Source organism: Crinia signifera, chromosome 5, assembly GCF_055691185.1.
Source record: "Crinia signifera chromosome 5, ASM5569118v1, whole genome shotgun sequence".
Taxonomy (NCBI): Eukaryota; Metazoa; Chordata; class Amphibia; order Anura; family Myobatrachidae; genus Crinia; species Crinia signifera.
In genome coordinates, this window is record NC_139221.1 from 331,502,124 (window position 1) to 331,517,696 (window position 15,573).

The 15,573-nt window shown below is 58.4% G+C and overlaps 1 protein-coding gene across 1 annotated transcript in view; it reads left to right on the forward strand.

Moving 5' to 3' along the window:
* Positions 1-15,573, forward strand: part of LOC146005833 (protein scribble homolog) — a 36,764-nt gene that overhangs the window by 3,164 nt on the left and 18,027 nt on the right. Inside the window, exons 2-6 of the mRNA XM_083145261.1 lie at positions 296-440; positions 544-694; positions 1,147-1,224; positions 2,681-2,866; positions 7,339-7,437. Coding sequence (XP_083001387.1) covers positions 296-440; positions 544-694; positions 1,147-1,224; positions 2,681-2,866; positions 7,339-7,437 — 659 coding nt within the window. The remainder of the gene's footprint in view (positions 1-295; positions 441-543; positions 695-1,146; positions 1,225-2,680; positions 2,867-7,338; positions 7,438-15,573) is intronic.

Below are 15,573 nucleotides of genomic sequence, written 5' to 3' on the forward strand. Positions count from 1 at the left end.
TGGATGAGTGACAGTTTGTCAGTTTTCCAGCATTTCCAAGCAAATGGTCAACTGTCATTTGCTCTCATCCATAACCATGTGTTTGTTCCAACCAGCCAGATCTGCAGATAAATATGCGTGTGTATGGCCACCTTTAGAGTTGGCTGTGTCACTGTGGCCAAACCGCACCTATCCACCCGCTTGCAGAAGATGCTAATCAATCAGTAATCACACCCACGCCTGTGGTATCAGATCTGGGGGGGGGGTGGCTAGTCTCCTTCCTGTTCACGTCATCGTCCGGTTCCTCTGTCCTTAGGGCCTGGACAGCCCTGAGCAGCGATCTTTCCGGGAGAGGCAAAAATACTTTGAGATGGACATGAAGCAGCAGCAAGCGGAGCGTCCCCCGAAACGTGTCTCCCTGGTGGGGGAGGATGATCTCAGGAAGATGAAGGAGGAGGAAGGTGAGCGTGGTGGGTGACAAGACTGAGCCACCAATTCCGTATCTTGTCCTCTGTCTTCTTCTTTCTCGTATTGATTTCTTTCTTCCTACGCTGTCTCCCTCAGCCCGTAAGATTCAGATGAAGAGGGAACAGCTCTTGCGGGAAGAGGACGAGGTGACACCTGGAGACTACAGTCCGAGGATGGGGGGTCCCAGCACCCCGAGCAATGTATTCACGGAAGGTGTTGATGGTGGGAGCCTGTCCTCGCTCACCGGGTGAGAATCTGCTCCGTATGCCTTCCTCTGATCATTTCCCATCACTGAGATGAGACTGTATATAGTGTGCAGGTTCCGCGGTGTGTGCACATTCCGGCATTGATGGGGTCTGTAAGTGTTGGGTCAGGTGCTGGGCAGGATTGGAAATCTCCAGTATAGGATGTGTAGGGTTGGTGCAATCTCTGGATTGGTAGGTGGTGTTAAGCCAGAGGTCAGGAGGCGGTGTGGTGGGCGCATTTCAGGAATCGGTGCAACTCCATAGGTGTCAGAAGTCTGGAAGTGTCAGGCAGTACCGAGTTCTGGGGTCTCAGGCAGTACCGAGTTCTGGGGTCTCGGGTAGAGTTGAGGTTCTGGAGGTCTCGGGCAGAGTTGAGGTTCTGGAGGTCTCGGGCAGAGTTGAGGTTCTGGAGGTCTCGGGCAGAGATCATTTGGATACTGTCTCTTCTTTGCAGGTTATCACCGGCAGACTCTCAGAGAAATTCACTGGAAGATGCTTTCAGGGTGGAGCAGAGACCTAACTCCATGACTGGGTGAGAGATGGCAGATCTCTGAATATTGTCGATTTTCTTTCTGACTGTTGATGACCCTTTGATAAATCAGATACTGTCCCCCCCCCCCCCCTCCTCCTCCTTTCACTCAGCTCTCACCATCACACAGCCCTCACCATCCCGCCTCCTCCCATCACACAGCCCTCCCCGCCCCACCTCCTCCTCATTTCACTTAGTCATCACTACTCCCGCCTTCTCCTCCTGTCACTCAGCCCTCACTGGCCCCCGCCTTCTCCTCCTGTCACTCAGCCCTCACTGGCCCCCGCCTTCTCCTCCTGTCACTCAGCCCACACTGGCCCCCGCCTTCTCCTCCTGTCACTCAGCCCACACTGGCCCCCGCCTTCTCCTCCTGTCACTCAGCCCACACTGGCCCCCTATCTTCTCTTCCTGTCACTCAGCCCTCGCTGGCCCCCTATCTTCTCTTCCTGTCACTCAGCCCACACTGGCCCCCCGCCTTCTCCTCCTGTCACTCAGCCCACACTGGCCCCCCGCCTTCTCCTCCTGTCACTCAGCCCTCGCTGGCCCCCGCCTTCTCCTCCTGTCACTCAGCCCTCGCTGGCCCCCGCCTTCTCCTCCTGTCACTCAGCCCTCGCTGGCCCCCGCCTTCTCCTCCTGTCACTCAGCCCTCGCTGGCCCCCTATCTTCTCTTCCTGTCACTCAGCCCTCGCTGGCCCCCTATCTTCTCCTCCTGTCACTCAGCCCTCGCTGGCCCCCTATCTTCTCCTCCTGTCACTCAGCCCTCACAGGCCCCCTCGCCTTCTCCTCCTGTCACTCAGCCCTCACTGGCCCCCTCGCCTTCTCCTCCTGTCACTCAGCCCTCACTGGCCCCCTCGCCTTCTCCTCCTGTCACGCAGCCCTCACTGGCCCCCTCGCCTTCTCCTCCTGTCACTCAGCCCTCACTGGCCCCCTCGCCTTCTCCTCCTATCACTCAGCCCTCACTGGCCCCCTCGCCTTCTCCTCCTGTCACTCAGCCTTCACTGGCCCCCTCGCCTTCTCCTCCTGTCACTCAGCCCTCACTGGCCCCCTCGCCTTCTCTTCCTGTCACTCAGCCCTCACTGGCCCCCTCGCCTTCTCCTCCTGTCACTCAGCCCTCACTGGCCCCCTCGCCTTCTCCTCCTGTCACTCAGCCCTCACTGGCCCCCTGCCTTCTCCTCCTGTCACTCAGCCCTCACTGGCCCCCCGCCTTGTCCTCGCTGGCCACCCGCCTTCTCCTCTTGTCATCACACTGCCCTCGCTGGCCCCCGCCTTCCCCTCCTGTCACTCAGCCCTCGCTGGGCCCCCCCCCCCCGCCTTCTCCTCCTGTCACTCAGCCCTCGCTGCCCCCCCCCCCCCCCGCCTTCTCCTCCTGTCACTCAGCCCTCGCTGGACCCCTGTCTTCTCCTCCTGTCCTCACTACTTACAGTGTTGTTACAGTGTCTTCTTCTCTTGTCCTCCGCAGACTTAGTCCTGTTTACCCTGGCGGCACAGATGGGGTGGCCCCAGTGCGGACTGCTAAAGCAGAGCGTCGTCTTCAGGAACGGCTAAGGGTGCAGAGCCCTGAGCTTACGGAACAAGAGATGCAACTGTCACCTGCGGAGCGCAGAGCATTACAAGCTGAAAAGAGAGCCATGTGGAGAGCTGCCAGGTAATTTCTCCCACAGATGTGCGCAAGCTGGGAGGCTTATCACTGCCTACATGGGCCGGGGGTTTATGGTGATGCCCCCTCCTTCCTGTGCTCTGCGCCTCTTCTCCCTGCTTTATATTCTTCCTTTCTCTGTCACTGTCCGGCTCTCCATCACAGCAGAAATAACTGGCCGAGACATGGCGTGTGGCGCAATGGTAACCCCGCGTGTCCCTGCCAAACATTCAGCCTCTCTCCCAGTGTTTTCCACCTCACCTGCCCCTTTTCCCCTGTACTCTCCCCTCCCTTCTATTATCAGACCCTTTTCCCCTGTACTCTCCCCTCCCTTCTATTATCAGATCCTTTTCCCCTGTACTCTCCCCTCCCTTCTATTATCAGACCCTTTTCCCCTGTACTCTCCCCTCCCTTCTATTATCAGCCCCTTTTCCCTTGTACTCTCCCCTCCCTTCTATTATCAGCCCCTTTTCCCTTGTACTCTCCCCTCCTTTCTATTATCAGCCCCTTTTCCCTTGTACTATCCCCTCCCTTCTGTTATCAGACCCTTTTCCCCTGTACTCTCCCCTCCCTTCTATTATCAGACCCTTTTCCCTTGTACTCTCCCCTCCTTTCTATTATCAGACCCTTTTCCCTTGTACTCTCCCCTCCCTTCTGTTATCAGACCCTTTTCCCCTGTACTCTCCCCTCCCTTCTATTATCAGCCCCTTTTCCCTTGTACTCTCCCCTCCCTTCTGTTATCAGCCCCTTTTCCCCTGTACTCTCCCCTCCCTTCTGTTATCAGCCCCTTTTCCCCTGTACTCTCCCCTTCCCTTCTATTATCAGCCCCTTTTCCCTTGTACTCTCCCCTCTCTTCTCTTACTGTTATCAGCCCATTTTCCCCTGTACTCTCCTCTCCCTTCTGTTTTCATCCCCTTTTCCCCTGTACTCTCCCTTCTCTTCTATTATCTGCCCCTTTTCCCCCTGTACTCTCCCCTTCCCTTCTATTATCATTTCCTTTTCCCCTGTACTCTCCCCTCCCTTCTATTATCAGCCCCTTTTCCCCTGTACTCTCCCCTTCCCTTCTATTATCAGCCCCCTTTCTCCTGTACTCTCCCCTTCTCTTACTGTTATCAGCCCCTTTTCCCCTGTACTCTCCCCTTCCCTTCTCTTACTGTTATCAGCCCATTTTACCCTGTACTCTCCCCTTCCCTTCTCTTACTGTTATCAGCCCCTTTTCCCCTGTACTCTCCCCTTCCCTTCTCTTACTATTATCAGCCCCTTTTCCCCTGTACTCTCCCCTGTACTCTCCCCTCCCTTCTCTTACTGTTATCAGCCCATTTTCCCCTGTACTCTCCCCTTACCTTCTCTTACTGTTATCAGCCCCTTTTACCCTGTACTCTCCCCTTCCCTTCTCTTACTGTTATCAGCCCCTTTTCCCCTGTACTCTCCCCTTCCCTTCTCTTACTGTTATCAGCCCCTTTTCCCCTGTACTCTCCTCTTCCCTTTTATTATCAGCTCCTTTTCCCCTGTACTCTCCCCTCCTTTCTATTATCAGCTCCTTTTCCCCTGTACTCTCCCCTCCTTTCTATTATCAGAACCTTTCCCCCTGTACTCTCCCCTCCCTTCTATTATCAGAACCTTTTCCCTTGTACTCTCCCCTCCCTTCTATTATCAGAACCTTTTCCCCTGTACTCTGTCACAGACCCACCGGTCGCCTGTTCAGATACGTCAATCTGAGCAGCTCCGGCCGAGACTGGGGTTCACTTGGACACACGAGTCCCCTCTATGAGGTACACTGCCACCAGCAAAGCCTGATTTTAGTGCTTTGAAACTGCGCAAGGAGCTGCTTGGCTCGCACCTGACCACACAATACAGTATAAAAATAAGGTAACGCTGACCACTCTTCTTTGGCTTAAAAGGTTCTAAGAATCACAAAATCATAACTGGGAATATGTATTATTTATTCCTAGAAATACTACAGAGCTTTAGTGATAAAAATGGTTACAAGATATTACAATGATTTTAAAAGTACACACAAGTGAAATGCAATTCAGAAATAAAAGGGAATTAAAAAATGACAGGACTGTGTCTTACGCCCAAGTACGGGTCCTGTAGTGGGGGGGTCTCAAGAAATCTCCGGTCGCTTACAGACAGTTTGCTGTTCCCCCAAGAAGTAACACTCAAATATTGACAAGAGAGTGTCATACCTCCCACCCTTGGAATTTTGACCCTTTCCTTGCTCATCACTAGGGGATGTATCTTCTACAGTACATGCATAATTCATCTGCTGTTTTCAAAGTGATGGATACTCATTCCTCATCCAGTGAGATGCATAGCAGACAGGCTTTATTGATAACAGATCTGCACTGGAGGAAGGAGGCAATCTCTAACCTCTCTTGAATCTTCTGATTCTACAGATGGTCACTCTGAGGGAATACAGACCCCAACCTCCCAGGGTCACCAACAGTTTACACGCATAATACAAGACATGCCCTGATCCCACACATAATAATAACAGGAGGCATGATTTTACAACAATACCAGAAATACACTGATCTCACACATAATAGGAGGCATGCTTTATTCGGCCTACCACCTCATCTGATCGTTACATTCTCCCCTTGCCTTCTATTATCAGCCTCTTTTCCCCTGTACTCTCCCCTCCCTTCTGTTATCAGCCCCTTTTCCCCTGTACTCTCCATTCCCTTCTGTTATCAGCCCCCTTTCCCCTGTACTCTCCCTTGTCTTACTGTTATCAGCCCCTTTCCCCTGTACTCTCCCTTCTCTTACTGTTATCAGCCCCCTTTCCCCTGTACTCTCCCTTCTCTTATTGTTATCAGCCCCCTTTCCCCTGTACTCTCCCTTCTCTTACTGTTATCAGCCCCCTTTCCCCTGTACTCTCCCTTCTCTTACTGTTATCAGCCCCCTTTCCCCTGTACTCTCCCCTCCCTTCTGTTATCAGCCCCTTTTCCCCTGTACTCTCCCCTCCCTTCTGTTATCAGCCCCCTTTCCCCTGTACTCTCCATTCCCTTCTCTTACTGTTATCAGCCCCTTTTCCCCTGTACTCTCCATTCCCTTCTCTTACTGTTATCAGCCCCCTTTCCTCTGTACTCTCCCTTCTCTTACTGTTATCAGCCCCTTTCCCCTGTACTCTCCCTTCTCTTACTGTTATCAGCCCCCTTTCCCCTGTACTCTCCCTTCTCTTACTGTTATCAGCCCCTTTTCCCCTGTACTCTCCCTTCTCTTACTGTTATCAGCCCCCTTTCCCCTGTACTCTCCCCTCCCTTCTGTTATCAGCCCCTTTTCCCCTGTACTCTCCCCTCCCTTCTGTTATCAGCCCCTTTTCCCCTGTACTCTCCCTTCTCTTACTGTTATCAGCCCCTTTTCCCCTGTACTCTCCATTCCCTTCTCTTACTGTTATCAGCCCCTTTTCCCCTGTACTCTCCCTTCTCTTACTGTTATCAGCCCCTTTCCCCTGTACTCTCCCTTCTCTTACTGTTATCAGCCCCTTTCCCCTGTACTCTCCCTTCTCTTACTGTTATCAGCCCCTTTTCCCCTGTACTCTCCATTCCCTTCTCTTACTGTTATCAGCCCCTTTTCCCCTGTACTCTCCCTTCTCTTACTGTTATCAGCCCCTTTCCCCTGTACTCTCCCTTCTCTTACTGTTATCAGCCCCCTTTTCCCCTGTACTCTCCATTCCCTTCTCTTACTGTTATCAGCCCCCTTTCCTCTGTACTCTCCCTTCTCTTACTGTTATCAGCCCCTTTCCCCTGTACTCTCCCTTCTCTTACTGTTATCAGCCCCCTTTCCCCTGTACTCTCCCTTCTCTTACTGTTATCAGCCCCCTTTCCCCTGTACTCTCCCTTCTCTTACTGTTATCAGCCCATTTTCCTCTGTACTCTCCCTTCTCTTACTGTTATCAGCCCCCTTTCCCCTGTACTCTCCCTTGTCTTACTGTTATCAGCCCCTTTTCCTCTGTACTCTCCCTTGTCTTACTGTTATCAGCCCATTTTCCTCTGTACTCTCCCTTGTCTTACTGTTATCAGCCCCTTTCCCCTGTACTCTCCCTTCTCTTACTGTAATCAGCCCCCTTTCCCCTGTACTCTCCCTTGTCTTACTGTTATCAGCCCCCTTTCCCCTGTACTCTCCCTTCTCTTACTGTTATCAGCCCCCTTTCCCCTGTACTCTCCCTTCTCTTATTGTTATCAGCCCCCTTTCCCCTGTACTCTCCCTTCTCTTACTGTTATCAGCCCCCTTTCCCCTGTACTCTCCCCTCCCTTACTGTACACTCTATGGCTATGCCCTTTGGTTCTCAGGGTGTCTGTCCCACGCGACCAGCAGGAGACCTCACATGGAGCTGCCTGTAAGGACGTATAGAGGGCTCAGTATTCTCTGCTTTTCTGCTGTCTCTCTGACATGAGATGTTCCTGCTGTCTCTATCCTCACTCTGTTGTCTCCTTTCTCTCTCCTGCTGTCTCCCTTCCTGTCCCTGCGGGCAGCACTCTGGAGGACAGTATTAAGCAGTATGAGCAGTCTCTGGCAAAGAAGCTATACCAGGCTCGTCAGCAAAGGCCCCGAACGCCCGAGGACGGCAGCAGGTGTGAGCGGGGGGCACATGTACACACTGTGCCCAGCTAGAAGCATGTACAGCGGGCAACACGCGCACTGCATGTCCCTGTGCAGCACACGGCTTCCTGGCATGTAATAAGCTACATCATTGTATGTCTACGAGGAACCACGGGTGGCGTGGAATAATACCCAGTTGTGTGCATGTTGGGTAGGACTGGCCCGCGGGCACTACCCTATCCTCACGGATGGGAACTTTATACAGCGGCCGCCTTTGGTGATGCTGCTCTCACTAGATATAAAAGATGGACATGGGACCCCGTGGCGCTCGTAGTGGGTCATTAATTAGGGGCGATCCCCGCGGCCGCCTCCGTGATCACCATAAATCTTTTTATTTATATGAAATTGATCAGTGTGTTACAGGGTCCCTTTTAGCTGACGCTTCTTGTACTCAGCATAAAGATACATTGGATCTTGGATTGTGATGTGTTCCCTCCTGGAGCAGAATCTTCCATACTGCAGCCCTGTACGGTATAAAAGAGGCAGTCTGACCCCGTGCAGTGCGGTGTAGAGGAGGTCGTCTGACCCCCTGCAGTGCGGTGCAGAGCTGTACAGTATAGAAGAGGCCGGCCCAGTCTGACCCCCTGCAGTGCGGTGTAGAGCTGTACGGTATAGAGGAGGCCGGCCCAGTCTGACCCCCTGCAGTGCGGTGTAGAGCTGTACGGTATAGAGGAGGCCGGCCCAGTCTGGCCCCCTGCAGTGCAGTGTAGAGCTGTACGGTATAGAGGAGACCGGCCCTGACCCCCTGCAGTGCGGTGTAGAGCTGTATGGTATAGAGGAGGCTGTCTGACCCCGTGCAGTGCGGTGTAGAGCTGTACGGTATAGAGGAGGCCGGCCCAGTCTGACCCCCCTGCAGTGCGGTGTAGAGCTGTATGGTATAGAGGAGGCCGGCCCAGTCTGACCCCCTGCAGTGCGGTGTACAGCTGTACGGTATAGAGGAGGCCGGCCCAGTCTGGCCTCCTGCAGTGCGGTGTAGAGGAGGCCGGCCCTGACCCCTGCAGTGCGGTGTAGAGCTGTACGGTATAGAGGAGGCCAGCCCAGTCTGGCCTCCTGCAGTGCGGTGTAGAGGAGGCCGGCCCTGACCCCCTGCAGTGCGGTGTAGAGCTGTACGGTTTAGAGGAGTCCGTCTGACCCCGTGCAGTGCGGTGTAGAGCTGTACGGTATAGAGGAGGCCGGCCCAGTCTGACCCTCTGCAGTGCGGTGTAGAGCTGTACGGTATAGAGGAGGATGGCCCAGTCTGACCCCTGCAGTGCGGTGTAGAGCTGTACGGTATAGAGGAGGCCGGCCCAGTCTGACCCCCTGCAGTGCAGAGCTGTACGGTATAGAGGAGGCCGGCCCTGACCCCCTGCAGAGCGGTGTAGAGCTGTACGCTATAGAGGAGGCCGTCCCTGACCCCCTGCAGTGCAATGTAGAGCTGTACAGTATAGAGGAGGCCGGCCCTGACCCCCTGCAGAGTGGTGTAGAGCTGTATGGTATAGAGGAGGCCGTCTGACCCCCTACAGTGTGTTGTAGAGCTGTACGGTATAGAGGAGGCCGGCCCAGTCTGACCCCCTACAGTGTAGAGCTGTACGGTATAGAGGAGGCCGGCCCAGTCTGACCCCTGCAGTGCGGTGTAGAGCTGTACGGTATAGAGGAGGCCGGCCCAGTCTGACCCCCTGCAGAGCAGAGCTGTACGGTATAGAGGAGGCCGGCCCTGGCCCCCTGCAGTGCGGTGTAGAGCTGTACGGTATAGAGGAGGCCGGCCCAGTCTGACCCCCTGCAGTGCAGAGCTGTACGGTATAGAGGAGGCTGTCCCTGACCCCCTGCAGTGCAATGTAGAGCTGTACAGTATAGAGGAGGCCGGCCCTGACCCCCTGCAGAGCGGTGAAGAGCTGTACGGTATAGAGGAGGCCGGCCCTGACCCCCTGCAGTGCGGTGTAGAGCTGTACGGTATAGAGGAGGCCGGCCCTGACCCCCCTCAGTGCAGTGTAGAGCTGTACGGCATAGAGGAGGCCGGCCCTGACCCCCTGCAGTGCGGTGTAGAGCTGTACGGTATAGAGGAGGCCGGCCCTGACCCCCTGCAGAGCGGTGTAGAGCTGTACGGTATAAAGGAGGCCGGCCCTGACCCCCTGCAGAGCGGTGTAGAGCTGTATGGTATAGAGGAGGCCGGCCCTGACCCCCTGCAGTGCGGTGTAGAGCTGTACGGTATAGAGGAGGCCGGCCCTGACCCCCTGCAGTGCGGTGTAGAGCTGTACGGTATAGAGGAGGCCGGCCCTGACCCCCTGCAGAGCGGTGTAGAGCTGTACGGTATAGAGGAGGCCGGCCCTGACCCCCTGCAGAGCGGTGTAGAGCTGTACGGTATAGAGGAGGCCGGCCCTGACCCCCTGCAGTGTGGTGTAGAGCTGTACGGTATAGAGGAGGCCGGCCCTGACCCCCTGCAGAGCGGTGTAGAGCTGTACGGTATAGAGGAGGCCGGCCCTGACCCCCTGCAGTGCGGTGTAGAGCTGTACGGCATAGAGGAGGCCGACCCTGACCCCCTGCAGAGCGGTGTAGAGCTGTACGGCATAGAGGAGGCCGGCCCTGACCCCCTGCAGTGCGGTGTAGAGCTGTACGGCATAGAGGAGGCCGGCCCTGACCCCCTGCAGTGTGGTGTAGAGCTGTACGGTATAGAGGAGGCCGGCCCTGACCCCCTGCAGTGCGGTGTAGAGCTGTACGGCATAGAGGAGGCCGGCCCTGACCCCCTGCAGTGTGGTGTAGAGCTGTACGGTATAGAGGAGGCCGGCCCTGACCCCCTGCAGTGCGGTGTAGAGCTGTACGGCATAGAGGAGGCCGGCCCTGACCCCCTGCATAGCGGTGTAGAGCTGTACGGCATAGAGGAGGCCGGCCCTGACCCCCTGCAGTGCGGTGTAGAGCTGTACGGTATAGAGGAGGCCGGCCCTGACCCCCTGCAGTGCGGTGTAGAGCTGTACGGTATAGAGGAGGCCGGCCCTGACCCCCTGCAGTGCGGTGTAGAGCTGTACGGTATAGAGGAGGCCGGCCCTGACCCCCTGCAGTGCGGTGTAGAGCTGTACGGTATAGAGGAGGCCGGCCCTGACCCCCTGCAGAGCGGTGTAGAGCTGTACGGTATAGAGGAGGCCGGCCCTGACCCCCTGCAGTGCGGTGTAGAGCTGTACGGCATAGAGGAGGCCGGCCCTGACCCCCTGCAGAGCGGTGTAGAGCTGTACGGTATAGAGGAGGCCGGCCCTGACCCCCTGCAGAGCGGTGTAGAGCTGTACGGTATAGAGGAGGCCGGCCCTGACCCCCTGCAGTGCGGTGTAGAGCTGTACGGTATAGAGGAGGCCGGCCCTGACCCCCTGCAGAGCGGTGTAGAGCTGTACGGTATAGAGGAGGCCGGCCCTGACCCCCTGCGGTGTGGTGTAGAGGTGTACGGTATAGAGGAGGCCGGCCCTGACCCCCTGCAGAGCGGTGTAGAGCTGTACGGTATAGAGGAGGCCGACCCTGACCCCCTGCAGAGCGGTGTAGAGCTGTACGGCATAGAGGAGGCCGGCCCTGACCCCCTGCGGTGTGGTGTAGAGCTGTACGGTATAGAGGAGGCCGGCCCTGACCCCCTGCGGTGTGGTGTAGAGCTGTACGGTATAGAGGAGGCCGGCCCTGACCCCCTGCAGTGCGGTGTAGAGCTGTACGGCATAGAGGAGGCCGGCCCTGACCCCCTGCGGTGTGGTGTAGAGCTGTACGGTATAGAGGAGGCCGGCCCTGACCCCCTGCGGTGTGGTGTAGAGCTGTACGGTATAGAGGAGGCCGGCCCTGACCCCCTGCGGTGTGGTGTAGAGCTGTACGGTATAGAGGAGGCCGACCCTGACCCCCTGCAGAGCGGTGTAGAGCTGTACGGTATAGAGGAGGCCGGCCCTGACCCCCTGCGGTGAGGTGTAGAGGTGTACGGTATAGAGGAGGCCGGCCCTGACCCCCTGCAGAGCGGTGTAGAGCTGTACGGTATAGAGGAGGCCGGCCTTGACCCCCTGCAGAGCGGTGTAGAGCTGTTAGGTATAGAGGCCGGCCCTGACCCCCTGCAGAGCGGTGTAGAGCTGTACGGCATAGAGGAGGCCGGCCCTGACCCCCTGCAGAGCGGTGTAGAGCTGTACGGTATAGAGGAGGCCGGCCCTGACCCCCTGCAGTGTGGTGTAGAGCTGTACGGTATAGAGGAGGCCGTCCCTGACCCCCTGCAGTGTGGTGTAGAGCTGTACGGTATAGAGGAGGCCGGCCCTGACCCCCTGCAGAGCGGTGTAGAGCTGTACGGTATAGAGGAGGCCGGCCCTGACCCCCTGCAGAGCGGTGTAGAGCTGTACGGTATAGAGGAGGCCGGCCCTGACCCCCTGCAGTGTGGTGTAGAGCTGTACGGTATAGAGGAGGCCGGCCCTGACCCCCTGCAGAGCGGTGTAGAGCTGTACGGTATAGAGGAGGCCGGCCCTGACCCCCTGCAGTGCGGTGTAGAGCTGTACGGCATAGAGGAGGCCGACCCTGACCCCCTGCAGAGCGGTGTAGAGCTGTACGGCATAGAGGAGGCCGGCCCTGACCCCCTGCAGTGCGGTGTAGAGCTGTACGGCATAGAGGAGGCCGGCCCTGACCCCCTGCAGTGTGGTGTAGAGCTGTACGGTATAGAGGAGGCCGGCCCTGACCCCCTGCAGTGCGGTGTAGAGCTGTACGGCATAGAGGAGGCCGGCCCTGACCCCCTGCAGTGTGGTGTAGAGCTGTACGGTATAGAGGAGGCCGGCCCTGACCCCCTGCAGTGCGGTGTAGAGCTGTACGGCATAGAGGAGGCCGGCCCTGACCCCCTGCATAGCGGTGTAGAGCTGTACGGCATAGAGGAGGCCGGCCCTGACCCCCTGCAGTGCGGTGTAGAGCTGTACGGTATAGAGGAGGCCGGCCCTGACCCCCTGCAGTGCGGTGTAGAGCTGTACGGTATAGAGGAGGCCGGCCCTGACCCCCTGCAGTGCGGTGTAGAGCTGTACGGTATAGAGGAGGCCGGCCCTGACCCCCTGCAGTGCGGTGTAGAGCTGTACGGTATAGAGGAGGCCGGCCCTGACCCCCTGCAGTGCGGTATAGAGGAGGCCGGCCCTGACCCCCTGCAGTGCGGTGTAGAGCTGTACGGTATAGAGGAGGCCGGCCCTGACCCCCTGCAGAGCGGTGTAGAGCTGTACGGTATAGAGGAGGCCGGCCCTGACCCCCTGCAGAGCGGTGTAGAGCTGTACGGTATAGAGGAGGCCGGCCCTGACCCCCTGCAGTGCGGTGTAGAGCTGTACGGTATAGAGGAGGCCGGCCCTGACCCCCTGCAGAGCGGTGTAGAGCTGTACGGTATAGAGGAGGCCGGCCCTGACCCCCTGCGGTGTGGTGTAGAGGTGTACGGTATAGAGGAGGCCGGCCCTGACCCCCTGCAGAGCGGTGTAGAGCTGTACGGTATAGAGGAGGCCGACCCTGACCCCCTGCAGAGCGGTGTAGAGCTGTACGGCATAGAGGAGGCCGGCCCTGACCCCCTGCGGTGTGGTGTAGAGCTGTACGGTATAGAGGAGGCCGGCCCTGACCCCCTGCGGTGTGGTGTAGAGCTGTACGGTATAGAGGAGGCCGGCCCTGACCCCCTGCAGTGCGGTGTAGAGCTGTACGGCATAGAGGAGGCCGGCCCTGACCCCCTGCGGTGTGGTGTAGAGCTGTACGGTATAGAGGAGGCCGGCCCTGACCCCCTGCGGTGTGGTGTAGAGCTGTACGGTATAGAGGAGGCCGGCCCTGACCCCCTGCGGTGTGGTGTAGAGCTGTACGGTATAGAGGAGGCCGACCCTGACCCCCTGCAGAGCGGTGTAGAGCTGTACGGTATAGAGGAGGCCGGCCCTGACCCCCTGCGGTGAGGTGTAGAGGTGTACGGTATAGAGGAGGCCGGCCCTGACCCCCTGCAGAGCGGTGTAGAGCTGTACGGTATAGAGGAGGCCGGCCTTGACCCCCTGCAGAGCGGTGTAGAGCTGTTAGGTATAGAGGCCGGCCCTGACCCCCTGCAGAGCGGTGTAGAGCTGTACGGCATAGAGGAGGCCGGCCCTGACCCCCTGCAGAGCGGTGTAGAGCTGTACGGTATAGAGGAGGCCGGCCCTGACCCCCTGCAGTGTGGTGTAGAGCTGTACGGTATAGAGGAGGCCGTCCCTGACCCCCTGCAGTGTGGTGTAGAGCTGTACGGTATAGAGGAGGCCGGCCCTGACCCCCTGCAGAGCGGTGTAGAGCTGTACGGTATAGAGGAGGCCGGCCCTGACCCCCTGCAGAGCGGTGTAGAGCTGTACGGTATAGAGGAGGCCGGCCCTGACCCCCTGCAGTGTGGTGTAGAGCTGTACGGTATAGAGGAGGCCGGCCCTGACCCCCTGCAGAGCGGTGTAGAGCTGTACGGTATAGAGGAGGCCGGCCCTGACCCCCTGCAGTGCGGTGTAGAGCTGTACGGCATAGAGGAGGCCGACCCTGACCCCCTGCAGAGCGGTGTAGAGCTGTACGGCATAGAGGAGGCCGGCCCTGACCCCCTGCAGTGCGGTGTAGAGCTGTACGGCATAGAGGAGGCCGGCCCTGACCCCCTGCAGTGTGGTGTAGAGCTGTACGGTATAGAGGAGGCCGGCCCTGACCCCCTGCAGTGCGGTGTAGAGCTGTACGGCATAGAGGAGGCCGGCCCTGACCCCCTGCAGTGTGGTGTAGAGCTGTACGGTATAGAGGAGGCCGGCCCTGACCCCCTGCAGTGCGGTGTAGAGCTGTACGGCATAGAGGAGGCCGGCCCTGACCCCCTGCATAGCGGTGTAGAGCTGTACGGCATAGAGGAGGCCGGCCCTGACCCCCTGCAGTGCGGTGTAGAGCTGTACGGTATAGAGGAGGCCGGCCCTGACCCCCTGCAGTGCGGTGTAGAGCTGTACGGTATAGAGGAGGCCGGCCCTGACCCCCTGCAGTGCGGTGTAGAGCTGTACGGTATAGAGGAGGCCGGCCCTGACCCCCTGCAGTGCGGTGTAGAGCTGTACGGTATAGAGGAGGCCGGCCCTGACCCCCTGCAGAGCGGTGTAGAGCTGTACGGCATAGAGGAGGCCGGCCCTGACCCCCTGCAGTGCGGTGTAGAGCTGTACGGCATAGAGGAGGCCGGCCCTGACCCCCTGCAGAGCGGTGTAGAGCTGTACGGTATAGAGGAGGCCGGCCCTGACCCCCTGCAGAGCGGTGTAGAGCTGTACGGTATAGAGGAGGCCGGCCCTGACCCCCTGCAGTGCGGTGTAGAGCTGTACGGTATAGAGGAGGCCGGCCCTGACCCCCTGCAGAGCGGTGTAGAGCTGTACGGTATAGAGGAGGCCGGCCCTGACCCCCTGCGGTGTGGTGTAGAGGTGTACGGTATAGAGGAGGCCGGCCCTGACCCCCTGCAGAGCGGTGTAGAGCTGTACGGTATAGAGGAGGCCGACCCTGACCCCCTGCAGAGCGGTGTAGAGCTGTACGGCATAGAGGAGGCCGGCCCTGACCCCCTGCGGTGTGGTGTAGAGCTGTACGGTATAGAGGAGGCCGGCCCTGACCCCCTGCGGTGTGGTGTAGAGCTGTACGGTATAGAGGAGGCCGGCCCTGACCCCCTGCAGTGCGGTGTAGAGCTGTACGGCATAGAGGAGGCCGGCCCTGACCCCCTGCGGTGTGGTGTAGAGCTGTACGGTATAGAGGAGGCCGGCCCTGACCCCCTGCGGTGTGGTGTAGAGCTGTACGGTATAGAGGAGGCCGGCCCTGACCCCCTGCGGTGTGGTGTAGAGCTGTACGGTATAGAGGAGGCCGACCCTGACCCCCTGCAGAGCGGTGTAGAGCTGTACGGTATAGAGGAGGCCGGCCCTGACCCCCTGCGGTGAGGTGTAGAGGTGTACGGTATAGAGGAGGCCGGCCCTGACCCCCTGCAGAGCGGTGTAGAGCTGTACGGTATAGAGGAGGCCGGCCTTGACCCCCTGCAGAGCGGTGTAGAGCTGTTAGGTATAGAGGCCGGCCCTGACCCCCTGCAGAGCGGTGTAGAGCTGTACGGCATAGAGGAGGCCGGCCCTGACCCCCTGCAGAGCGGTGTAGAGCTGTACGGTATAGAGGAGGCCGGCCCTGACCCCCTGCAG